General features: G+C 42.6%; 1 protein-coding gene and 1 long non-coding RNA gene across 3 annotated transcripts in view; both read right to left on the bottom strand.

Moving 5' to 3' along the window:
- Positions 1-3,188: 3,188 nt before the first annotated feature.
- Positions 3,189-6,469, bottom strand: LOC122789449. The gene is made up of 2 exons (XR_006362811.1): positions 5,851-6,469; positions 3,189-5,656 (listed from the first exon to the last, which is right to left on the bottom strand). It is a non-coding gene; the product is annotated as an uncharacterized LOC122789449 (long non-coding RNA).
- A 13,480-nt stretch (positions 6,470-19,949) lies between these two features.
- The window catches only part of LOC122789446 (AP-3 complex subunit mu-1), a 243,651-nt gene continuing 237,299 nt past the window's right edge, over positions 19,950-26,301 (bottom strand). The window contains exons 9-10 of one of the 2 annotated variants that reach the window (XR_006362810.1): positions 21,489-24,453; positions 19,950-21,428 (exon numbers count right to left, since the gene is read on the bottom strand). Coding sequence is in view for 1 of the 2 variants with exons in the window: in XM_044056909.1 (XP_043912844.1) it covers positions 24,353-24,453 (101 nt within the window). In the remaining variant the exon portion in view is untranslated. Of the gene's footprint in view, positions 24,454-26,301 lie in introns of both variants that reach the window. The other variant, XM_044056909.1, reaches the window with a different exon arrangement.

Raw genomic sequence — 26,301 nt, 5'->3', positions numbered from 1 at the left:
CCACTGTAGCTGTACGCCATTCTTTGGGTACATATCCTGTAGTAAGGCTAAGTTTGAACAGTGACTTAATGTGAGGGTTCAGTTCTTCTTGGAGCTCATGTAAGACACAGCCTGGGACACCGTCCGGTCCCATAGATGCTGTGTTTTTTGCTTTGGAGAGGGCAGCTTTCACCTGTGCATCTGTGATGTCAGGGAGGTTACATTCAGTTGGGATAGGCATTTTCTCCTTTGGGGGGGAAGGGGAGGAGAAGTTTGCACTGAATCTGTCAGCCAGGATGTTGGCTATGTCTGTAGGTTCGGTACATTTTGTACCGTATTGCAGCAATTCAGAGTATATCTGGGAGTTTCCACCCATATTCCTGACATAACTAAAGAAGGCCTTGTGATTATCTTTAGTGTCTAGGGCAATTTTTATTTCGAAACTGGCCTTTGATGATTTTATGAGGGATCAAAGTTTCTTGCTAATACTGATCAGAGATGCCTTCCCTTTTTGGGATTTTGCTCTGTCATGTAGTAGCTTCCTCCTTCTGTTGTATAGCTTATTTATGGCCGGGGTCCACCAGACTGGTCTCCTGTTTTTGGAGGAGTGAGTCTTGGTTTTATTTGGGATAGCACGATCCATGCATTCCTGCAGGTGCTCATAGAATGCATTTGTAAAGGATTCTGCAGATTTGGCTGTATTATCCTCTGGCCCAGGGGCTTTGAATGATTCCACCTCAGTCTTGAGAAGTACAAAGTTGGCTTTTGAGAAATTCTTTCAGTGATTTCCTTGGCTGGGGTGGGGACGGGATATGGATGTCCAGGGAAATTTGTTTATGGTCTGATCTTACCAATGAGGAGTTTACCTGTGGTGTGGAACATAGAGTCCCCATGTTGGTGATGACCAGGTCCAATATGTTGTTCCCTCTTGTGGGAGTGGTGACCAGTTGTTCCATCACGTTAGAGTTTATAAATTCAAGGAACCGTTGGGCGAGGGTGTTTGGGCTTGAGTAGTTTTCCCAGTCAATGTTTGGGTAGTGGAAGTCACCCAATAACATAGTGTTTGGAGAGACCTTCATATTCTCTAGTGTTCTCAGGAATGCCAAGTGGGGTTGCTGTAATAGGGAGGGTGTTCTGTAGCAGGCTACAAACTGAAAGGCAGTTTTGCCCGCTGTTAGTTGCACATGGATGGTTTCCGATGCTTCATGCAGTGCCACTAATCTGGAGGTGTAGGTATCTTTGATGAATATAGATACTCCCCCTCCTTTTGTGCTTTGGTCTGAGTTTTGGGGCCAAAACGCATGGTATGAGTTATAACCTGGTAGTGCTGGGATGCTCTGAGGAGCCTTGAACCAGGTTTTTGTTACTGCACAGACATCGATTTTCTCCATACTGAGGAGAGCCTCGAGTGCGTGCATCTTGAGGTTTAGACTTCTGGCATTGAGTAGCATTACCTTTAGTTTTTTTATCCTTGGGTTGTCTATGGAGGTGGGTTTGTCCTTTGAGCCTTGCCTAAAAAAGGCACTATGGGGGTGGCAAGAGCCTTGGCCAGTATACGAAAGCCTAAGGGTGACAAGTGAAAGCCGTCCCTAGAGAAGCAACGTGGCTTTTCGAGCATGTCATCCCAGGCTGACAGACACTGGATCCCCTTTGAATGACACCAATACTTTAGCCAATTGTTGAAACGATCATTTTGTCTTTATACTGTGGCATCATTCTTGGTGATGGCAAGATGCTACTCAAGGTCAGGGTCATACCAGCCTGGGCTACATGGTCAGAGAGCTCCTCTATGTCTCTTTTCATGAAGTCCAGGGTGGTACATCTCAGGTCATTCACACCACCATGGACAATGATGGAGTCATACTTGTACTTGCTTTGGAGTGATCTGAGTGCTTGCGTTATGTGGCGGATGCTGGCACCCGACAGGCAGCTTAGAGTGACCTTCTCCTTGTTCAGTCTGGTGAGCGGGACGTCAGTGTGCCAGACAATAGAGTCCCCTATAACAAGTATATTTGGTGTGTTGTTTGGCCTTAAGGGCTGTGACTGTGAGGCACACTGATTTTGTGAGATATGTGACTCGTGGGTATTGTTGAGGGGTGGCTGTTGCTTGGATATCTGCTTAGGAGGTCTTTGCTGTTTAGGCACATTTTTATTTACAGCCTCCGAGTATGTTTTTGTGTGTTTATGTGTTGGGTATGCAGATGCGATAGGTCTGTGTGAGACTGGATTTGTGGTGCGGGTGGTTACCTTTTCCTCCTGACTGACTGTGCCAGTCTTGGGTTGAGAGAGCTATGCCTCCAGTTTGGCTGCGTAACTGCATCTCTCACATGTATTAGAGTTTGTTGGAAGGAGGAGAGGGTTGTCTGTGTACATAAGGCAATTGTAACTGCCTCAAAATTCCCAGATTCACCAGCTGGACTGGAGATTAACCTTGAAACTGACCCTTGGACATACCAGATTAGTATAGGGAACTGTTTTTTTACTGATCAGATTAGGGAAGGGAACTGATTTTTCATTTGATCAGGAAGGACCAATCGGGAGCCTAGTATTTATGAGAAGTCAAGGAGGGTGTAGTGCTTTAGTTAGTGTTTCTTTATAAGAGCTGAGCAAGTGCAGGGCTTTAGAAAGAGAAGAGAGTGATTACTTTGAGAGTTTGAACAGTTTTAAGGGAAAAAGTGAAGAGCAGACTTTGTGGAGCCTGGAACAAGAAGTTTCCTCAAAACTAATACTAGAGTAAAACATTTGTAAAATTCTCTACATGCAAAAAAAAAACACACGTAAAATCCACTATGTGGTACTTGCCTGCCTGAGTGAAGTCTTAAACATTACAAGTCATTGATGAATGGTTGAAACGTTCACACATATAAAGTATGCACAAAGTGCAACTTTGAGATGCCTTTTCAATCACATGCTAAAAAAGGTATACAATATATCATTTGTAGCAAGTTTAATACTTCATGATTTTTTCCACTCTGGGCAACGTTAAATATATCAACATATTTTATGTGACTCTTAAGGAAAGCGTTTAATAACAAATCAACATACATAATACTATATTTTTCTCTCAATCACGCCTGTATTTATGCCATAATACATGTGTAAATTGGTGCTGTTGTATGCTTACTGTATTACAGTGTTAAAAATATGTATCACATTTACAAAAAATAACAGGTAGAAGCTGGCTCTAGGAAAACAAAAGAAATACAAAATGCAACTAAATGAATGTTTTATTTTTTTGTTAAAGCATACAAAATTATGTTAATAATTTCAGCGTTAATTTAACGTGGTTTATATGCAGCAAGGTCAGCATTATGTTACTGAGATTTTTTTTGTATCATTATGTACAATAAAATAATTACAATTGTTCCATTTCAGATTTACAGTTACTACAATGTAGACAAAATTATACAGTACACAGTCTAAACATTTGTATAAAGCCACTTTAGACAATACAAAAAAATTAATATTGTGCAAGTATTTTACTATTAACTGCTCAAAACCTGGCACACTGCAATACAAGGTGCTGGCTGGTTATGACCGAAAAAAGCATCAACTGCAATGCTGTAGAGCCAAGACTTCACACTTCATGATACCTAGAGTAATGCAGCAGCTATCTATCTACAGTTTACTATGTCTAAAAGCCTTTCAAGCAGAGGCTACACTTTTCATGGAGTTATTGGACTATCTGCCGTATAATCACACCCACACTCGGTGCAGGCTGAGAACAGATCAGGATAAAAGAAATGTTGCTAAGAGAAACTATAACGACGTAGGAGATGGGCAAGAGTACAAGAACATTAAACTGAGGTCCACAAACACTTAGCTTTAATATGCAAATCCCACCAATAGAAAAGCCCAATTTCTATCTATGACAGTGAAAACTAGGGAACATAAATCAGTACATTACAGTACTGTGAGAATAAGTGGGTCTATATCATAAATATCGAACACCATAAGTTCGAACTTGGAATTTCAAAATATGATAACATCGAACACTCAGAACAGCAAATTTTTTCCCAGGGAAAAAATTCACTGTTCCGAGAAACACACACAACACAAGCACACCAAAATAAATAAACCACACACATACACTTAACAAAATCCTATACTAAACAGTACATACATTCCTATTATCCACTAACCTTAACCCTAAGGTCCGTAACTATCGCACACATACCCTACGAAACTATACACAAACAAACTAATTAATACACACACATACAGTTAACAAAACCCAACCCTACACTAAACCATACATACATTCCTAACTATCCACTTACCTTAACCTGCACCCTAACCCTAAACCTAACACTATCGCACTACAGTGGAGGAAACACTGAAGCCACAGAACGGCCCACTGAAATCTTACCCTAGGTAAGAATTTGATGTTCCGGGGCTTTGCTATTTTCATCCTTCGATGTAGTGGGTTTGATATTATAACATTCGAAGTTTTACATCTTCGATGTTATAATATAGACCCGAATACATACATGTATGAATGGCAAAATTACTACTGTAGGAAACTGCAATATGATTGAGAAATAGCTTAAGGTGGACATCAGTGTTCCAGCCAGATTGTTTCAGCAGCTTCAAGTGTTAAGAGACATGCAGATGCATCTTGTATATCATGGACATGGCTTTAATAAGAGTGCACTACATATATCATTTCACACAGAAGGAACCAAAATGCCATTCTAACAAATGCTGCAGGGAAGCTGCCTGGCTTTAATAAGAGTACACTACATATATCATTTCACCCAGAAGGAACCAAAATGTATGGACATGGGAGGCTGCCTGGCTTTAATAAGAGTGCACTACATACATCATTTCACCCAGAAGAAACTAAAATGCCATTCTAACAAATGCTGCAGGAGCCTAAGAATAAAACATTTAAGTGTGTAAAAGAACCAAAATGTAAAACAAATCAAAAAAATAAATAAAAACCAGTAAAGGACACAGTTTATATTTTTTTGCTATCAGTGACAACAATAATCTTCTAAAATTTAAAGGTAAACGACACATACCCAATAAACACAATGCAAACCCTGTAATACTAAATGTGATTAGTATCTATTTCAACAAATAAATATGACAAACAGGAGGAATACATTTGTCATGCAGTACCTACCCTTTCTCTGGAACAAACTCCCTCTCCAATTTAAGCAGTGTTTTACACTGTTTGCCTTTTAAAAGGAGCCGAACCACAGGATGGATATTCACAAATTCACAGCTGGTATGCGCGACCTGCTCCTTCTTGAAAAGGGAGACAACATCTAAGGGTGGGTATTAGAAAGGCAGAAATGGTCTCCTGGCTCAATTGCCTTATAATTTGTATAATCCTACGATTAAATACCAACAAAACGACACAAGCACAGAACCAGGGAGTACGGTGGCTGAAAGCTTATCCTGTAGCAATGATTGGAACAGAAACATGCTAACTAGTCAACTCCCAGTTAGTTGAGTCTGTGAATTCTGTGCAATCAAAAGTTTTATATTTGTAGAGAGAGGTTTCTACAAAACATTCTTTTTCTTCATCTATGAATGCACATGTCTATTCACAGAACTGAGTCATGTGCATCCAATTTGGACATCTACTGTCATGGTGTCTAGCTGTATAACTGTAACATGTTCACCTTAATCACTGCTGCAGAAAGCCATGTTAGCACTGGGATAATACCTAGAAGCACACCCTCAGATTCCCTACAGTGGGTGCACTGGACTAATACCTAGAAGCACACCCTCAGATTCCTATACTGTGTGCACTGAGATAATACCTAGAAGCACACCCAGCGATCCCTACAGTGTGTGCACTGGACTAATACCTAGAAGCACACCCTCAGATTCCCTACAGTGGGTGCACTGGGATAATACCTAGAAGCACACCCTCAGATTCCCTACAGTGGGTGCACTGGACTAATACCTAGAAGCACACCCTCAGATTCCCTACAGTGGGTGCACTGGACTAATACCTAGAAGCACACCCTCAGATTCCCTACAGTGGGTGCACTGGACTAATACCTAGAAGCACACCCTCAGATTCCCTACAGTGGGTGCACTGGACTAATACCTAGAAGCACACCCTCAGATTCCCTACAGTGGGTGCACTGGACTAATACCTAGAAGCACACCCTCAGATTCCCTACAGTGGGTGCACTGGACTAATACCTAGAAGCACACCCTCAGATTCCCTACAGTGGGTGCACTGGGATAATACCTAGAAGCACACCCAGCGATCCCTATAGTGTGTGCACTGGGTAATACCTAGAAGCACACCCTCAGATTCCTTACAGTGGGTGCACTGGGTTAATACCTAGAAGCACACCCTCATACTCCCTACAGTGGGTGCACTGGGATAATATCTAGAAGCACAGCCTCAGATTCCCTACAGTGGGTGCACTGGAATAATACCTAGAAGCACACAGTACAGTTTTGTACACTTACCATAAATGTAGATGTTCAAGTGTATTCACTGTTGCAGTCATTACATTTGGGTAATCTGCTGGCAGTTTGCCCTCAGTCGGCCTGAATTCCAAAGTCTTGGGTCCTGCGTCGGTTGCTGTCTTCTCTACCATGACGTCAGGTCGTCAGGGGTATAAAACATGCAGCCAACGCCATTTTCTTTACTTTTTCTTGCCCCCCGATGTCAGGTGCCCCCAAAAAGGTAGCAATATTCTAAATATTTATATATATATATATATATATATATATATATATATATACATGCATCAATATAAACATTACCTTCATCTGCAAGCAAATACACCACATAGGTTGTAGAAGATAGAGAAGGAAAGATAAACTGTAGAATGACAGGAGGATGGTGGGAGGGTAAGCTGGACTGCAACAGTGAATACACTCGAACATCTACATTTATGATAAGTGTACAAAACTGTACTATGTTCTTTGTGTTTCACTGCTGCAGTCATTATATTTGGCTAGAATCCCACAGCTATGGTTGGAGTCTGGAGCTAAACAGCATTAGGTGAGGCTACAAGGCCCTGCAGCACTGCAGTGGAAAAGCCTGCCCTGGACTTAGAGTAGAGAGGCAAATGGTAATGCTTTGTAAAGGTGTGAACAGAACTCCAAGTAGCAGCCTCTAGAATGTCCTTGGTTGGTACTCCTCTGAGAAAGGCTGCTGAAGTAGCTGCAGCCCTGGTGGAGTGAGACCTAATGCCCTTGGGCACAGGTTTGCCATGGTGTAAGTAGCAGAAATGGATGCAATGGCTTATCCACTTTGAAAGTGTTTGCTTTGAAATAGCCTTTCCTTCTGATCCTGCAGCATATGACACTAGTAATTGCACAGTTTTTCTTAGAGCTTTAGTCCTGCTCAAGTAGAATCTTAGCTGTCTGTGTACGTTCAAGGAATGCAGAACTCTCTCCCCTTTGTTCTGCAGATTTGGATAAAAAGTTGGCAGATAAATTGTTTGGTTAATAGTCACTCTGGAAACGACCTTAGGCATAAAAGCAGGATTTGCCCTCAGAGACACCCTTTCTGGGTAAAATATGATAAAAGGCTCTACAGCCATGAGGGCCTGTAGCTCTGACACTCTTCTTGCTGAAGTAATTGCTAGTAGCAGAGCTGTCTTCCATGATAAGAACTTTATATCAGCGGTAGCAGCTGGTTCAAATGGAGGCAGGGTGAGCTTTTCCAACACATAACTGAGGTCCCATACAGGTAATGGTGATAATCTAGGAGGCCTTAAATTTTTGGCTCTTCTAAGATACTGCTTTAGTAAAGGATGAGAAAAGATTGGTGGCTCTGTATTGTAATGAGCCGAAATGGCACAGGCATGGATTTTGATTGATGAATAAGATAGGCCTTTTGTCAAACATCTTAGTGAAGTATTGTAATATCGGAGAAATATGCGGTTCTGCTGTATCAGTTCCTTGTGCTTGATTCCAAGCACAGAATCTCTTCCATTTGTCAGCATAAGATTTTCTAGTACTAGGCCTTCTGGCTTCCAAAATGACATCCATCACAGCTTTACTGAGAGGTGTCGTTTGTATGATTACAGAATTAGCCATGCTGTCAGGTTCAGAGTCTGTAGTTGATTGTGCAGGATCTGATTGTTTTGCTGGGACAGTAGCTGTGGTTTTTGAGGCAAGGTCTAAGCTGGGTATTGAGACAAGTTCCTTAGGATTGGGTACCAGTACTGGCAGGGCCAGTCGGGGGAAATTAATATCATCTTTGGCTTTTCTTGTCGGACTTTTAGGAGGACCTTGGGTAGAAGAGGCAGAGGAGGAAAGGCGTACACTGAAGGATAGGGCGTCTACTTTCCATGCTTGTCTGTGATAAGTCCTTGTGCAGAATCTTTTCAGTTGATAATTCTGAGGAGAGGCAAATATGTCTATGTCTGGGCTCCCCCATTTCTCTGCTATCATGCTGAAGACTTGTGGATTTAGTTTCCACTCGTGAGGATCCATAAGGCTTCTGCTTAAATCGTCTGCCAGAGTGTTATGTTTTCCTGGCAGGAATTGAGCTTGAAGATTTATTTGGTAGGTCAAAGCTGTGTCCCACAGTGCCATGGCTAATCTGCAAAGGGGGTATGAGTGTGTGCCCCCTTGCTTGTTTATATACCACATGACTGTGGTGTTGTCCGTCTTTATCAGTAGTTGTCCTGGATGAAGTAAGTCCTTGAAAGCTGTTAGGGCATTTTGAACAGCTAGCATCTCTTTCTGGTTGATATGTAGATGCATTTGATTTGGTGTCCATATGCCCTGAATGTATCTTCCTGCCATGTGGGCCCCCTAGGCATAATCTGATGCGTCTGTTAAGGTTTGGCTGGCAGGGGGTAAAGTGAAGGGCCGTCCCATGTTTTGGTGACAGGCCTTTGCCCACCATAGAAACTCTTGTTGCAGGCAGGGGATGAGAAGAATCATTGTTTCCAGACTGTGTGAATGTTGACTCCATAAACTTTTTAGGTACCACTGAAGTTTCCTCATATGTAGTCTTGCATATGGAATTAGTAGGATGCAGGAGGCCATGAAGCCCAGAGCCTGCAGAATTTGTCTTGCAGAAGACTAGGTTTTTGTTGCCATCAGTTTGAAGTAAGTAGTCAGTTGCCTTTGTTTGTCTGGCATGAGGTAAGCCATCTGGGCAGTTGTATTCAAGCTTGCACCCAGGAATATTATCTTTTGAGCGGGTACCAGTTGTGATTTCTTTTCATTTATTGTGCACCCTAGGCATGTTAGAAGCCTTTTCACAAATGCCAGGTGTCGTAGAAGAGTGTCCTTGTTCTCTGCTTGAATGAGACAGTCGTCCAAGTAAGGATATATTTGAATACTTCTTTGTTTGCAAAATGCAATTAATGGTGCCAGGCACTTTGTAAAGACCCTGGGCGCAGTAGATAAGCCAAAGGGCAGTGCAGAGAATTGGTAATGCATTAAGCCAGCCTTGAATCTGAGGTATCTTCTGCACGATTGTCTTATTGGGACATGCAGGTATACCTCTTTTAGGTCTAAAGTCACCAGCCAAGCATTCTTGCCCAGCATGGGCAGAAGCTGTTGCAAAGTGAGCATTTTGAATTTTGGAATGCCCAGGTATGTGTTCAAAATCGATAAATCCAGTACTGGCTGCCAGGCCTTGTCCTTTCTGGGTACCAAGAACAGTCTTTAGTAAAAACCTTGTCCTTTTTCCTGTTCTGGTACTGTCTGAATGGCCCCCATATCCATGAGGGACGTAACCTGTTTCTGTGCTTCTGCCCATTGTTTTTTTTGGCAGATCTGGCAAACCATTTGTCATTGGCAGAGTGTGGAAATGGAATCTGTATCGCTGTGATACGATGTTTAGTACCCACTTGTCCTGGGTTATTAACTGCCAATTTTGAGCAAAAAGTGCTAATTTCCCCCCCCTATGGGTGCTGCCAAAAGATAAGTGCTTGGTGTAGGCAGAGGGAAGTCATTGGGATTGCTTTCTGTAGGTTTGCGCTTTATCTCCTCCAGATTTGGAGGTGGATGTGCCCCATTGCTTTTACCTGTATGAGTCTTGAGCCTGATACCTGGAACCCTTAGGGCGTCTGGATTTGCCCCTTTGAGCTCTGTCTGACACAGGAGACTACCAGTTTTTTGTAGGCCAGTGTCTACTGAATCTAGGTGGCTGCACTTGTAAGAAATCTTTAACAGTTTGCATAGACTTAGCTATGTCTTCCATTTTCTTTAAAACCTCTTCTGCCTTAATACCAAACAGAGAATCATGCTGTAAAGGTGCATCTAGCAATTTAGCTTTAACATGATCAGGCAAATTTTGTTCCTTTAACCAGGCATGCCTCCTAAGCACAGATCCAGTAACTACAGCCCTGCAGGAGGCCTTTAAAGAATCAAAACCACATTGCAAAGTATGCTTTCCAACTTATTCAGCTGCATGCAATAATTCCTGCAATTCCTTATTTTCTGCACATTCTGAAATCAACATCATTTTCTGTTTCAGCAATCCCATAACATGTTGTTGGCGATATGAAATTGACAGTTTAAGGCCCTGATTGCCAAGGTTGCAGACGTATAAACCTTTTTTCCCCATCTGTCCAGTACCCTTGAATCTCTGTTGGAGGGGGTAGGGTTTTTTGCTGTTAAGGCCTTAACTCCCTTTGGTCCCTGTGAAATTCTTTCAGGATCAGCAGCAGGGTTTCTAAATAAAAATTTATGAGAGTCAGGGACCCTGTAATACCTGTCAGGCTTACTGGGAGCCAGAGGTAAGGAGTCAGGGGTTAAGCTTGACTCCGAAATCACATCATCCACAATGTCTAAAACAGGGGGAATGGCTAAAGGCTTGTGCTGAGGGAGAAGAAGGAAATCCCTGAGCCTCTTTTTTGATTCTGAGAAGTCTTGATTCTCCCAGTGAAAATGCTCCCTCAAAGTATGCAATGTTTCTCCAAATGAATAATCCTCAGGAGGAGATGCAGATGGAATAGACTCCTCAGCATCAGAATTCTCATAGGGAGGTAAAGATAATTCCTGATCAGTAGAGAAATCAGAAGAAATAGAAACCTGATCTGAAGATTCATAGTTAGTGTCTTGCCTAGGCCTCTTATCTGGAGGGGGATGGGTACCCTGATCAAGGTAATAAGGTCTTCAGCCATTTTGATCATCTGTTTTTTAGTCATAGAGGCCTGTGCACGTGGCTCAGGCATCGTTTTTTTAGTTTTAGAAGGTGTCTTTGCCTTTGGTTTTGCAGCTTTCGTCGGTTTGATATAAAAAATGTTGAGGTCTGACTACACCCTCAGAAGCTGGTGCCTGCTCAGCGGCTCCGGACACATCTGAGGGAGATACATTCGTCGGTCCAATACCTTGAGTATTTTGCGGCATGCCGGACTCCACATGGGTGTCGGTAGAGGCCTGCGACCCGAAGGTAGTGGATATCAGGGGCTGCGAAAGTGCCTCATTGAGTACCGGCGAACCGGCGACTGGCTTAGGAGAAGCTTCATCGGTTTTGGATCTCGGCTGCCTTTCTCTGTCCTTTTCTTTGCGTTTTTTATGTACTCCGGTAGTCGGATTGCTATCAGACAACATTTCTGGGTAGTTAAATCTGTTTCCAAAATACTTAGATGCAAAAATATACCGACGCTTAATAGTGCGTTGGTTAAATTTAGCACAAAGCCGACAGCCAGGCACATTGTGATCAGGGCCTAGGCAAGGAATACAGTATAAATGGAAATCCTTATGAGGTATTTGCTTCCCACAAGTAATACAATTATTAACTTTTTCTGACATCGGTAAAAAGCAAGAAAAAAGTTTCCCCAATGGGGTACTTAGCTTTAGTGAAGACTTCGGTTCTGAAACTCAAACTCAAATATTTCAGTAGTATGCCGACCGGCACTTGCAAAATGCTTCTGCTTCGGGCACCACGTGGCATGAAAGACTGAAGAAAATGGCGTCAGCTGCATGTTTTATACCCCTGACGTCATGGAAGAGAAGACAGCAACCGACGCAGGACCCAAGACTTTGGAATTCAGGCCGACTGAGGGCAACCTGCCAGCAGATTACCCAAATGTAATGACTGCAACAGTGAAACACGAAGAACATCCACAGATCCCTATAGTGTGTGCACTGGGATAATACCTAGAAGTACACCTCAGATCCCCTATAGCGGGGGCACTGGGATAATACCTAGAAGCAGATCCTCAAATCCCCTATAGATCACCTATAGTGAATGAATGATCCAAAGCATTTACTGAAAGACAAATGAAGCAAAACCCGACATTATTTTAGCCTGGACATCTAATTTCCCAACCTGAAAAGCATGAATAGAAAAACAAACAAAACCCTCATAGGCATGTTCCTGTAAAAGAATGCAGAGGTAGTGGCCCTAACCTGCTTGGTCAAGTGTTATACTACATTAAAATAAGCACAATGCAGACAGTTAAATCCTTCAGAAATGGTCTACTGGATGACAGTGTAATCTTGCATCCTTTTGAAGAAAGGGAAAAAAAAAGCTATCCATGTCCTGTGAATATCCAGGTACAGTAAAAGTTTAAATTATTTTTATTATGTAAAGAAAAAAGTAATTAAACTTGATAACATTCAGTGACTGCTTTAGGTAGAATGGATATTTTAGGCATCCTGTACTTGCAGAAAAAGGTATATGGCTCTACAGGTCTATATTGTGAACATGAAAAAACGTACGAGTGAATATGAAGACGTCAACCCGTATTGCATGAAGTATGGAAATCCCAAACGTACAATACTGTGAATTCCAAAATGTCGATTTGTTTTGGTTGGCCCGTCTGCGGTATAGCTCCATAAGGTAAGTGTGCAATAGATAGGACTTTAGTGTTAGGATTTGGGTTAAGGTAAGTGTATAGATTGGCAATGTATGTAAGGTTTAGTGTAGTGTTAGAAGTAGGGTTATTTTAAGTGTATGTATGTGTATGTGTATTGTTTATTTTGTTTGGGTGTATGTCTGTAGGGGAAGTGTGCTGCAGTTATGGACCTTAGGGTTAGGGAGGGGTTAAGGATGGTGTATAGATAGTTGTGTATGTGGGGTTTAGTGTAGTGTAGTTTTGGAGGTAGGGTTTTGTTAAATGTATGTATGTGGATTATTTATTTTGTTTGGGTGTATGTGTGTAGAGGACGTGTGCAATAGTTACGGACGTTAGGGAGGGGTTAAGGATAGTACATAGTTAGTTGTGTATGTGGGGTTTAGTGTTGGCTTAGAGGTAGGGTTTTAGTGCTTTACCTTGGGTTAGAAGAAGGGTTTGGTTAGTGCATCTGTGCGGTTTATTTTCTTTGGGTAGGTAGTATGTTGCGGGTGGTGGGGTTGGCCGACTATGACAGTTCGATATTTTTATTTTTCGCGGTTTAGTGCGTTCGGGATTTTCGTGGTTCGCGGTATAGGTGTTGAGGTTTAGGTATTCGGGAATAGGGTTTTTCGCTTTGGTAATATAGACCCGGCTCTACACATTAAGGCCTGAAGTTTACAAAGGCTGCTTGCTGAGGTAATTGCAACTAAGAACATTTTTCAAGGCAGCTTAAGAGAGATACCTTTACGGAAGGAAAGGAAAGACCAATATTAAGTAAAAATTCCTGGAAACAGTAATATCTAAATAACTGAAACATCTGGAGCAAAAACTATCTCGTGACACCAACGAAACAAATCTGCTCAATACAGAGAAATGCAGCTTCCAGTACTTATAAATGTTAGTACCTTTTAAAGTACAGAAAGAGAATTAGTTGAAAAGACAGATTATTTGTGCAAACTCTTACCATAACCATAGATGCCCTACTTTTCCATGTTGCAATATTTTCACATGTGGGATCTTCCGCCTCGGGTGACTGAGCAAACGGCTCATATACCAAAGCTTAAGCATGGTTGCTGTAAGGTGCTTGGGATGTCACATGCAGGGTCATAAACCGTAGGCCATAAATGTGCCATCTGCATGCACTGACCTCAGAAATTACTGCCCAGTCAGACAATAGTGTAAGGCTAGAGGAAGGATGCCATCCAGATAGGGAAAAAAGGCTCTCTAGGGGGGTAGGAGGGAAGGAAGGAATACTGCAACAAGAAAGACAAGGACATCTATGGTTATGGCAAACTTTTATACAACTAATCTATGTCCTTCTAATCTCATGTTGTAGTACTCTCACATGTAGGAGATTACCACAGCTCATGCACAGAAAAGGGTGGAGGAAGAGGTGGCAGTCTCCAGGAATTCATGGAGGATGGCTAAGGCAAATCCTGCCCTAGCTCTGTTGTCCAATCTACAGTGCTTAGTGAAAGTGTGTAAAGAAAACCATGCTACTGCCTTTAGGGTAGTAGCTGTATGAACATCTTTGAGGTAAGCCCCTGAAGAGGCCACTGTTCAGGTGGAGAGGGCTCTGTGTGGTGCAGCTCTTTACTACAGAAAGATAACAGAAGGATATAGTTTTACAGATCCAGGAGGACAATGTCTGTTTGGATACAGCTTTCCCCAGCGCCCTGGGGTGAAAGGATACAAAGAGTTGGTTGGATTTTCTAATGTCCTTAGTCTTATCCAGATAAAACCTCAGTTGTCTGTGAACATCTAGGGAATGAAGTGCACACTCACTGTCATTCTGTGGCGAAGGGAAGAAGGTGGGTAAATGGATAGACTGGTTAAGGGACCATTCACTGACCACTTTTGGCAAGAAGGAGGGGTTAGTACAAAGAGAAACCCTGTCCTTGTAAAAAACGGTGTAGGGTGGAGTAGCCATGAGTGCCTGCAGCTCACAGACTCTGCTAGCTGAGGTAAGGGGTACTAACAAGACAGTTTTCCAGGTGCACATCTTTAAAGTGGCAGATGCTGCAGGTTCAAGGGGGGCAGTGGTAAGTTTCTCATTAACAAAGTTCAGGTCCCAAGGAGGAGGGACAGGTTTTCTTGGTTGTCTGAAGTGGAGAACCCCCTTGAGAAAAAGTTTCACCTCTAATCTAGATAATAGGCGTGGATCAATAGGTAAGCAGGCTGAAATGGCTGACAAATGGATTTTCACTAAAGAGTATGAAAGTTCTGATTTTAGGAGCTCACACACGTAGGCCAACACTAGAGATACATCCAACTGGAAGGGGTCTAGTTGCCTTTGAAGACACCATTTGGAGAACCTTTCCCATTTTGATAAATAGGAACTCCTGGTAGTAAGTTTTCTGGCTTCCTGCAGGACAGATAGCACGTCCCCTGAGTATAGGTGTCTGAAAGGGATCAGAAATTTATCACTCACAGGGTAACACTGAGGGTTTGCAGATGAGGGATTCCTTCTACTGTATGAGAAGGTTCACCTTGTGAGAAAACTTGTGGTGATTGCCCTTGGCAAGAGATGGAAGAAGGGGGAACCAATGCTGCCTTGACCAATAGGGAGTCACCAACAAGATTTTTGGCTTGTCCCACTAAATTTTCAGCAGGACTTTTAGAATGAGAGGGAAGGGGGGATGCATACAGGAACAGCCCCTTCCTTGAAACTGAAAAGGCATCCACCTTCCAGATTAGTGGAGAGGGGAGCCTGGAACAGAACAGCTGTAGCTGTCTGTTCTGAGGGGAGGCAAACAGGTCTATCTGTGGAGTGCCCCACTGGTGGACAATGTCTACGAAGACATCTCTGTGCAACATCCATTCATGATTTTGAGACAATGGTCTGCTGACGGCATCTGTTTGATGGTTGTCCTGTGCTGGGATGTAGACCACCTGCAAGGTTCCATTGTATTATGTGGCCAACTCACATGCTTGTATGGCCAGCCTGCAAAGTAAAAAAGATATCCCCCCCCCCCGATTATTGATCTACCACATCACTGTGGTGTTGTCTGTGAAGACTAGTAATGGACCAGGCTGTAGGAGCGGGAGAAAGGTCTTTAGAGCTAGGAGAGGAGCAGTCATTTCCCTCACACTGATATATTTTTTTCTTGGGGGAGGGCTCCCATTGGGCTTGCACATTAAGACCATTCATACTGGCCCCCCATCCCAGATCTGAGGCATCTGTGTACATGAATTGGGACTGCCTTGGTGGGCTGTAGAGGGAGGCTAGAATTCTGCGTTATATGTTGTATCCACCACCCTAACTCAGACAGGGTAGGAAGGGAACCTGAAAATCCAGAGAGTGATTGTGTTGGGACCAGACATTCTTAAAGGTACCACTGGAACATCCTAATGTGTAACCTGTCAAGGGATAGCATGGGAAGGGTAGCTGCCATCCAGCCAGCAAGTGGAGAAATTCCCTGACTGAGATGAGGGTGACCTGGAGTAGGTTTTGGCAAAAGCTGGTTAGTGAAGTGACTTTTTCTTGAGAGAGGAAGGCCTTCATCAAATCCGTCCTTATTCTGCAACCCAAGAAGATATAGTCTTGGGATGAACTGAGGGAGGACTTCAGGAGGTTGAGAGTAAACCCCAAACTTCCTACAAGAGACATAGTGAATTGCAGGTGTGCCTGAAGAGTATTTGCCTCTTCTGCATGGATGAGGAGGTCGTCCATGTAAGGGAAGACCTGTATGCCTTTTGTCCTGTAGAGGGCTACTGCTGGGGCTAGGCACTTTGTGAAGACCCTTGGTGCTGTGGACAAACCAAAGGGCAAAGCAGTAAATTGATAATGTGAGGATGGCACAGAAAAAACATGGAAATCTCTGGAAGTCTGGATGGATGGGGATATGGAGATATGCCTCCTTCAGATGCAAAGTGGCGATGAAGGCCCTGGGTATCAAAAGTGGAAGAAGGGTTTGCAGGGATAGCATGCAGAATGAAGTTACATGCAAGAAGGGGTTTAAAAGGAAAAGGTCCAGGACTGGCTTCTAAGAACCCTCCTTTTTTGGGACCAGAAAGAGCCCGGAGTACAACCCCTGACCCTCTTGTCCTGTTGGAACCCTCTCTATGGTGTCTTCTGACAATAAATCCTAAATGACCTGACGAATCATGTGGGATTGTTTTTTTGGAGGGGGTATGTCTTTTGGTATAGGCTTTTCCTGCCAAGTCATAAAGTCCCCTTTTACCACTACTGAAAGGACCCGGCAGTCTGAGATGATTTGCTGCCAGTGAGCGAGACAGTGGGAGAGGCTGGCAGAAAGGAGGAGATGGCTGAGGGTACTTAGGCAGTCACGCAGTGTCTGGTCTGTCTGGATAGAACAGTCTGGGTGTAGCTTGAGAGGAAGTAGGTCGAGGGATGAGGGTTTTCTGGACCCTTTTCTTTGCTTTGAAGAAGAAGAGGAAGGAGCAGGTGCCCTTCTAAAAAAGCTTGGTTTAGCTGGGTAGTTCCTGTAAAACTTAGGAATTGAGGATACCAGCAGCTGCTTCAAGTCCTGCAGTTCCTTATTTTTTTCTTGCAGACTTTTGAAAAGTTCTACAGATTGTTTGCCGAAGAGGAACTTGTGTCCAGGATCCTGTTCTTGAAGTCATCTGGCAGAGGCTGAAGTCCGAGCCAGGAATACCTGCGTAACACAGATGCAGATGAAGTTGATCTGGCTGAGGCTTCAGCAGCATTGTAGTTGCATTTTATGGAATGCCTGGCTACTTGTGCTGCTAAAGAAAGTTTTGAGGCAACTTGAGGCTTATTAGGGGAGTCAGGCATGGAGGAGAGTAGGGTAGATGCCTGGGAAACTATATCTAGGGCATACTTTTATCATACGAGTCTGGTAATGGACGGCTCTAAAGGCCAGAGTTGAGGAAGTGTAGATCTTTTTTCCTAGCCTGTCCATCTCCTTACTGGCCTTATCCGATGGCAGTAGGGAAGAAGATGGGATTTGCCTAGATTGCCTGTCCGGTGCTACAGCAATGACTGCTGGGTCTGTCATGGGGGTGGGGGGGGGGGTTGATGAAGTATTTGTAATCATCAGGAACTTTATAGAACCTGTCTGCCCTTTTAGGGGCTGGGGGTTGGGGTCTTGCAGGCAGCAGCAAAGGTGTTCAAGTAAGCAGAAATTACTGGGGGAATGGCAGAGTGAGGGGGAGGACTCCATTTGGAGAAGCTCAAAGTATCTTTTCTGTACCTCAGTTATTTGGGTAGAGTCAAGCTTAAAGTATTCTCGCATTTTGGAGATAGTCTCCCCACAAGTAATGTCTTCTGCTGGAGTCTCTCCTTCCAAGGAGTCTTCATCTGGAGAACAATATTGCAGGGGTGAGGCCAGCTGAGAAGTATAAGTAAGAGACTAGTAAGAGGAAGAAGAGTCTTCCTCCCGAGCCTGAGGAGGTGAGATGGTGCCAGCAGAGGCAGGCCTGGGACTTAGGGTAGGCAGAGCAGGAGTGTGTGAGGCTGTAATCCTCAGGGCCATAAAGGCTTTAAAAAGTGAATGGGAGAATGTTTGCCAGTCAGGCTGATCTACCACTGGGGTAGACAAATGCCTGTTCTTTTGTTTTCTCTTGAGAGGAGTCTTTTGACTAGTTTGAGAGGCCGAAGGCATAGAGTCAGATGTAAGGTCTGAGGCCAAAGAGCCCTCTGAGACTAAAGGTGGCCATCCGGGTGAGCCTGCCCCCCCCCAACATCGGCAGAGGCCGATGTTGAGAACCTTCCGCGGATGTGCAGAATGGAGAAACAAGGGCGGCTTCTAATATGGTACCAGCTGAAGTCACAAGTTCTTTCGGACATTCCTCAGCCCCTAGACCAGCAGCTGGTGGGATGTCTGAAGTTGGAGATGCAGTATCAGGCCTAGAGACCTTGGCCTTCTTTTTAGGTGACTCCACCTCGATGGCAGGTTCAGGATCCATACCGAGGGCCAGGTGTACAAGTCGTTGGTTCTCTACAAACAATTTAAGGGCTGCCAGATGGCTGCTCAAGGTCTTAGGGAAAAACAACTGACAGATTTTACAGGTCGTACAGTCATGGAATGGCCCTAAGTTGTGTGTATCCTTGTGCAGAATTTGCCAACCACACTTACATTTTCCATTCCTAGATGATGCCGGCTAACAACAGATAAACAGCAACTCAAGCTCAGTCAAAAGTCAAAGAAGATTCCCCTGCGGGGTACCTTATCTTTAACTTCTTCTGTAACGCGGAACAGAATGAGCAAGCTGACGTTTGACTGCGGCAGAGAAGTTCTGAGGTCTGTGCATGTGGACATTGCATTAAAGGCCTACGGATTATGGCCCTTTGTGTAACGTCCCACTCCCCTTACAGCAACCAGGCTTAAGCTTTGGTATATGGGCCGGATATTCGGTCGCCTGAGGTGGAAGATCCCATATATGAGAATACTGCAACATGAGAACAGAAGGACATCTGTGAATTACTAGCTTGACTTTCACTAGACTGTTAATCTAAAAGATATGAGATGCATTTACAGTATCAGGCTGCTAAGTCAGAATGCAGAGGCATTGTCATGGTTTGTGCCACTGACACTTGCGTCAGAAAAGTGAGGCATGGCCATCCGCTATTACGATCACATCTAGTTATTTTCGTTTTACCTTCAGAAGTAACTTTGTAACGAGAGGGGTTGGAGAAAATGCATACAGAAGCCCCCGACTCCAAATGAATGAGGATTTATTGGCTACTGTTGCATGACAGAAAAGGTGGTCTGGAACTATCACGGAAAACTGATTGCTTAGTTGAGGTGCAAGTATATCTATTACTGAACATTGACATCTCTGTTATGTCCAGAATTGTGCTGCTTGGTTTTCACTAGTGGGAGAGAGAAATTTCCTTAATGACCGAGTCTGCTAGTGTGTTTTGCAAAAGTGGACTACAAATGACTTAAAGAATCACCTTATTCTTTACTAACTATTCGCAAATTATTACCAGCCTACAAACGGTACAAAAACCTAGGGAAGTCTGTGTAAAACAAAGACTCCTGTGATATTTATTATCAAGCCTGGTAAAAATTCACAGGTCTTCTGATGTGGCAGGTGTGTGTGTGTGTCTGTGTGTGTCTTTGTGTGTGTGTCTTTGTGTGTGTGTGTGTGTGTCTTTGTGTGTGTGTCTCTGTGTGTGTGTCTTTGTGTGTGTGTCTTTGTGTGTGTGTCTGCGTGTGTGTCTGTGTGTGTGTCTCTGTGTGTGTGTCTGTGTGTGTGTCTGTGTGTGTGTCTGTGTGTGTGTGTGTGTGTGTGTGTGTGTGTGTGTGTGTGTGTGTGTGTGTGTGTGTGTGTGTGTGTGTGTGTGTGTGTGTGTGTGCTCTCGATTAGAATTTGTTTCTTCCTGACCATTAAGTGAAAAAATAATTCTGAAAAGTGACTGATGTACCATAATACTATGGTGATGTGACTGTGAAGTTAAGTACATTTAAGTAAGGGAGGTATGGCTGCTTAATGCTCTTACATGGAGAGTGCAGGGGGTTTGAAATATTGTTTGTTTATTTATTTTACTTTATTTTTAAGTTTAAATTTTATAGTTTTTCTGGATGTAGTGCATTTTTGACTACTTATCTTTTTTCAGTTTTAGCTTTAGTGGTAGTTAACTACAGTGTTTTTATATTTATCTTTGAACTACAGTGGCTTATCTCTCTGCTCTCATAGCCAAGAAAGTGCACCTCTCTGCAAATGATTCTTACTACTTTTGCACTTTCCTTAAATGTTTCCGAAGTCTCAAACTGTGGGACTGACTGGAAAGCTTTAAGAGCTAACACAGTTATCAACTTTTTCTAAATAGTTCCACTACTGATGACATCAGACTACTATGAACCTCAATGTTCCATTCTGTCTGAGGGCACTGGAATTGACGAATACCCCGAATATATCCCTTCACTGTGGGGGTAGGAGATGCACTCTATTCACTGAAGAAGGCCCCACTGCTTCTGAGAAGCAAATGGTTTCATGACAGGGGAAATGAGCAAGTACACAGCGCTCTCAAAATACAAAAAAATGGATTTTTGAAAAATAGAATGCTTTTCCCCTCCCCATCCTTCCATTATGTCTCCTTCCCTTGATGTACTGAATCATTTATTTCTCCCCACTGGCTGGTAACCCTCCTCCTTAGGACTGGCAAACTAACAAAATCGCTGTGCACTCCCACCACCCACTGCATCACAAAAGTCAAATGAATGTTCACAATGAGCCCCACCCCACAGCAAGCTGACGGACTTATGTACAGCTGGGAGAGCAATGAATGCTGCAAGGGCACTACCCCTGCCTAAAAAAACACTTAGTGCACAGTGACTTTGTTTCTGCCCAAGCCATGTCACTATATTGGATATTACCACTGTTACTGCTATCTGTCTCTACCAGCAGCAGTTAGAAAGGTGCACCTAAACAGAACACCACCCCAGAATTCTATCTCACCTTCTGTTTGGTCTTCAAACACCCAGGTTGCTGTCAGCCATTAATGTGGGGGATGACATTTGCTATCAGGAACATCCACGTCATTTAAATGTCATTTGTGAGTAGTGTGCATGACAAAAATCCATTATCAGTTAAACTCTGTTCTGAATAACACAAGTCACAGTAGTCTTGGTATCCAAAACAGGGCGTATACATCATTTGAAACTCATGGGTCACAAAGCTAAGGCTCTGAACAGAAGTGTCCTGACTCAGATCATCCTTCAAATAAGTTCAGCTCTGTTGAACACCATCATTCTGAGACAAAAACAAGTGGGTGTCAAGCACCTTGAAAATAGTGTGGATGCAGTAAAAAGACCAAAGGTCAAAGGCAGGGGTGTCAAGCACCTTGAAAATAGTGTGGATGCAGTAAAAAGACCAAAGGTCAAAGGCAGGGGTGTCAAGCACCTTGAAAATAGTGTGGATGCAGTAAAAAGACCAAAGGTCAAAGGCAGGGGTGTCAAGCACCTTGAAAATAGTGTGGATGCAGTAAAAAGGCCAAAGGTCAAAGGCAGGAAACGATAACGGGAGTTTCCGACCTGAAATCTGAGCATCACATGCCTTTGTGAACAGGAAACTGTAGGAAAGTATCCAGCATGCCCAGAGTCAATAAAAAGGTATTGTGCGCAGCATGGGGTAATAGACTGGATGTTTACATTTTGACTTTTTCCATTTTAGAAATTTTGGTCCAGATAAGCACATCTAGAAATAGTTTTCCTTTTGGGAAAACAGGAAAATAAAGAAATATCATTTCCCATCACTTCCAATGCATTTTCTGATGCTGTTTTTTTTCCCTTCATGCTGCTTATACAATTTTCCATAAAATGTCCCTGAATTTGAGTGCTACTTTAACATTTCAGAACCGGAGTAAAAAAAACATTGCTTTCACATTCTGTGTTATTTTGCAGCTTCCCACTGAATTGCTGCAATACATTCTCAGCTGGGGAGGAACCATAAGGAGTTATCCAGGGTGAATCCAGGAAGTAGCCCTTGAAATACTCATTAAAAGGCTGGGTGTGCAACCAAACATTCTGAGAGAATGCCAAATGTAGGAATTCACAATGTTATAACCACACTTCACTACATGAGAATCCCAATTTTATCTGCTGTTTGGGTTAAACTGGAGATATTCTCTTTCAAGGAAGTATTAGAATTATCCTTGATTAAACTGCCAGCCTGCTTGTGGAAGTCAGACATACTGTGCCACATGGTGTTGGTAAATGATCACTGTAATCCTTAAAGTGGCTGAAATGTAGAACTTCTCACCATCCCTATCCAACAAATCCTGTCCTATTAGTATTTAAAGAGCTGCAGTGTGGCCGAACATAGTATTTAACGAGCTGCAGTGTGGCTGAACACTTCCTGTGACACCAGCTCCACCTTCACTTGGTCCCTACCACCATATTCTTATATACGAACATAAACCCTTCATGTATCCTATAAAACTGGTTAAGCCTTATAACAGTAGGTGACCATGAATCTGTTTTTAAATACACTGAGCAGAAAACATCCTCAAAAAATGAGAAAAAAGAGGTACAACAGGTGGCTTAGGTTAGTAAATGTTTAGAAGATTAACTTTTCATTTTAAAGAAAGGCAGACACATTTTCAAAAGACCCACTTTAAATGATCATTAATGATGGGCTTAAAATCTTACTTGAAAAAAAGGTTTTCGGGTGTGGATCTGGAAGTTATAGACCGCATCTCATCTGAATCATGACTATATCTCAAAAGGGAGAAACTTTTGTTAAAATATGACAGATAATTATCTTCCTTCTCTGAAAAAGAAAATAAAGGCGATCTTGCTTCTGATTTTTTTTCCTGGGAAAGACTCCAAAGTATAAAGCTCTGGTGCAATTAATAAAGATAGTCTAGCCTTTTGTATATTGTTCATAATCTGTAGTAAAAAGGGGGGAATCTCAAATATCTAAGAGACCGGCACCTAATTATCCCCCCATGCTCAGTCTTGCACATCTGCTCCCAACATGTGACAGCTGTTTTAGAACCAGGCATCTGCTCGACAAACATCCTTGCTTAGACACTCCCCGACCCAAAATGCTAGAAGGTTAGCTAAGGGGGACATTCTAGAAACATTGAGAGTCTCTAGAGACCTAATTAATTATCATTTAATAATGAAAAAGTTTGCCTTGAAATCGTATTTTATTGAAAGCACTGGAGTGAAATGACAACAGTGGAACTTGAATACAACTTAAATTCACAATGTTTGCAGATAAGCCTCAATTCCAATTTACTGATTCTAAGGGCCTTATTTAAAAAAAATCCCAAACGTAAAGAAAATTCAACAATATTGTTGAGTACCATAATACAGAAAAATATACTTATCATTGATATAAGATGAAGGCCAGGACAAAATGGGGCAAACTCTGAAAACATGGTATGACCTCTCATTTCAGGTGGCAAAAAAAAACTGAGGGAGGTATGCTGCATCAGGCTGCCTGAACATATTCCTCAGCTTCTTCCCAATGATACAATTTCCTGCAATGACAAAGCTCATGATGAACCTCAACGTCCGTCTTCAAAATATGGTCTATCAAGGAAATAGGCTCCCAAGCTTAACTACCTTGCAATTCCAAAACATGTTCCAAATGGGAGGGAAAATCTACCCATTTTATGCATTTACAGAATGTTATGCCCACCTTCTATGCTCTTGTTTTACCCATATTGATGCACTCATGATAGTTACAAGCTGAAAAGATTTGCAACAGGAAAGCCTTTACTAAAATTCTTGTGAGATGGAGTACCTTGAAAAAGCCCTTCAAAAATTTACCTGGATAGAAGTTTCCACTTCCATCTCAGAAGACATTTACGATCTGTACCACGCCCCCAGGTTAAACACACGTGCGCACACACACGCACACACACACACACACACACACACACACACACACACACACACGTGTGCACGCACTCACACACGCGCACACACACACTGTGTACACACAATCAATAGCATCAAAAGAAATATTAGTTCCGAAACAGCTGTTATACTGCTGAAATGGCAAATAAATACATGTGGGGCAAGAAGACAAAGCACATACCACAACAGCAAAGATTAAAAAAACAACAATTGCAGTGTAAAAAAATTGTGACTGAATGTCAGACATTTCTAGACACTGACATAACAAGAAGCACTGGACGCTGATTGATATCGCTTGACGTACTGGCACAAAGACTACATGTCCCTTTGGTTTTATCATGTCCTCACTTGGAATTTCCCTGCTTTGGTCACATATTTCACACCTTTAAATGGTTTGTATCGCTCTCCATACATATCAAGTCGATTTACTTTCAGTCCTGCAAAGTTAAAGAGAAACAATTGATTTTTCCTGGCATAAAGGAACGTGGCTATTTTATTGTAACTGTGACTACCATGAAATAAACTTATGCAGCTCCCCCTCCCCAAAAACCCCCCAGACATTTAACGACCACATTAATTATCATACCGGTTAGCCCAGGACCAAAGAAAATTTGAACTCCTGATTTGCCATGGCCCATAGCTTAACCGCTTAATTTTAACTTTACCAAAAGCATCCATCGGTCTTGTTATTTTCTTATCAGTGGATAATCCACCTCTCATTTTAAACAAAAGCGCAAGTACTTCTTCCTGGTGTTCTACTTGTGCGAGAAAAGCAGCAAACAAATCCTTACAACCCATTTTATATTCAGGAATCCCCACTGTCTGAGCCACTAAATGAAAAGTCATTGTATTTTGTAGCCAGTGGTTTACCCTTCTTTGTGTCTCTCTCTCTCACACACACACACAGAAAGGGTCTATACTATATCAACAGTTTAAGTTAACACAGATTCAATATATCAGACAACTATCAGGTTTCAGTGGAAATTTCAAAGGTCTGACACATAAAAAAATGGTATTATTGCCAAGGACAATGCCCTCCTGCAATATCCATACCCATGACTAGGAATACATAATCTGAAATCATACAACAGTGGACAAAAAGGGCGAACTCTCTCACCCACCTCCCAAATGATTCTGGCAGGTAACCATCACCACTGCTGAACTGCAGTGCAAGTGAAAAGAACAAACAGGATTCCTTTCCCCCTTCCTTTACACTGTAATCTGCCCCCAAAAAAATGCAAAGCTTACATTCTGTAGGTTAAATAAAGGGCGACAGAGTTTGTTCCATTCGCTTACACTGCAGTTAACATAAACAGTGAAAGACAGTAGTGTAAGTGAAAGTAACAAAAAATAAGTTATGTCCTTACCATAACGTTCCATATGTGTTGTCAATCTTCATTCATTCTTCACATACAAGGTTCGGTTCTGACCTGTCGGACATGACTTGGCAGTTATACAGCTCGCACTAGCCAAAAATCTCTTGAGCTAAGGCTCTACCCAACATGGTCCTCTCCCCATTACCTCAGATTGAGTTTGCAGCCTAGTATAGAAAAGACAGAAGCCCTGTCTAAAGTATAACCCTATAACCTCCCAGGACAGGTCCAATCCTCCAGAAGTCTTTTGGAGGAGGCAGGAGGGTGGAATGTCAAGAATTAATGAAGACTGACAACAGAGATGGAACGTTATGTTAAGGAAATACCTTCTTTATCTGATGTTGTCAATCTTCATTCATTCGTGACAGATGGGACAGAGTCCCCAGCTACTTTAGATCCTGGGCGGCCCTAAGGAAGGATATACCTGAGTACCATAGAGCCAAAAGATGCTCTTCCCTAGAGACCATGTCTAATTTGTAATGAGTGATAAAGGTATGAGGAGTAGCCCATGTTGCAGCTGCACATATTTCTTCCATGGAGGTCTTAGAATGAAAAACTGCTGAAGTGGAAACAGATATGGTAGAATGCGCTTTAACTAGAGTAGGCAGTTTGAGATTATTCTGATTGTAGACAAAGGTAACACAATCTCTAAGCCAACTTGATAAGGTAACCTTTGATATAGGTTTGCCCAATCTGGGTCCTGAGAAGGATACACATAATTGGTCCAAATTTCTACAAGATTTTGTTCTTTCCAGGTAAAAACGTAATTGTCTGTGTACGTCCAGGAGATGTAAGAAGTACTCACCTTTGTTTGAAAAATCTGGGAAGAAGACTGGCAAGTCTATAGACTGCTTAATATTAGTTTCTGAGACCACTTTAGGGAGGAAGGATGGGTTGGTTCTTAATGACATC

Source organism: Protopterus annectens, chromosome 14.part0 (genome assembly GCF_019279795.1).
Source record: "Protopterus annectens isolate FY-2018-M chromosome 14.part0, PAN1.0, whole genome shotgun sequence".
NCBI classification, from domain to species: Eukaryota; Metazoa; Chordata; order Ceratodontiformes; family Protopteridae; genus Protopterus; species Protopterus annectens.
This window is presented reverse-complemented; position numbering and strand designations above follow the sequence as displayed.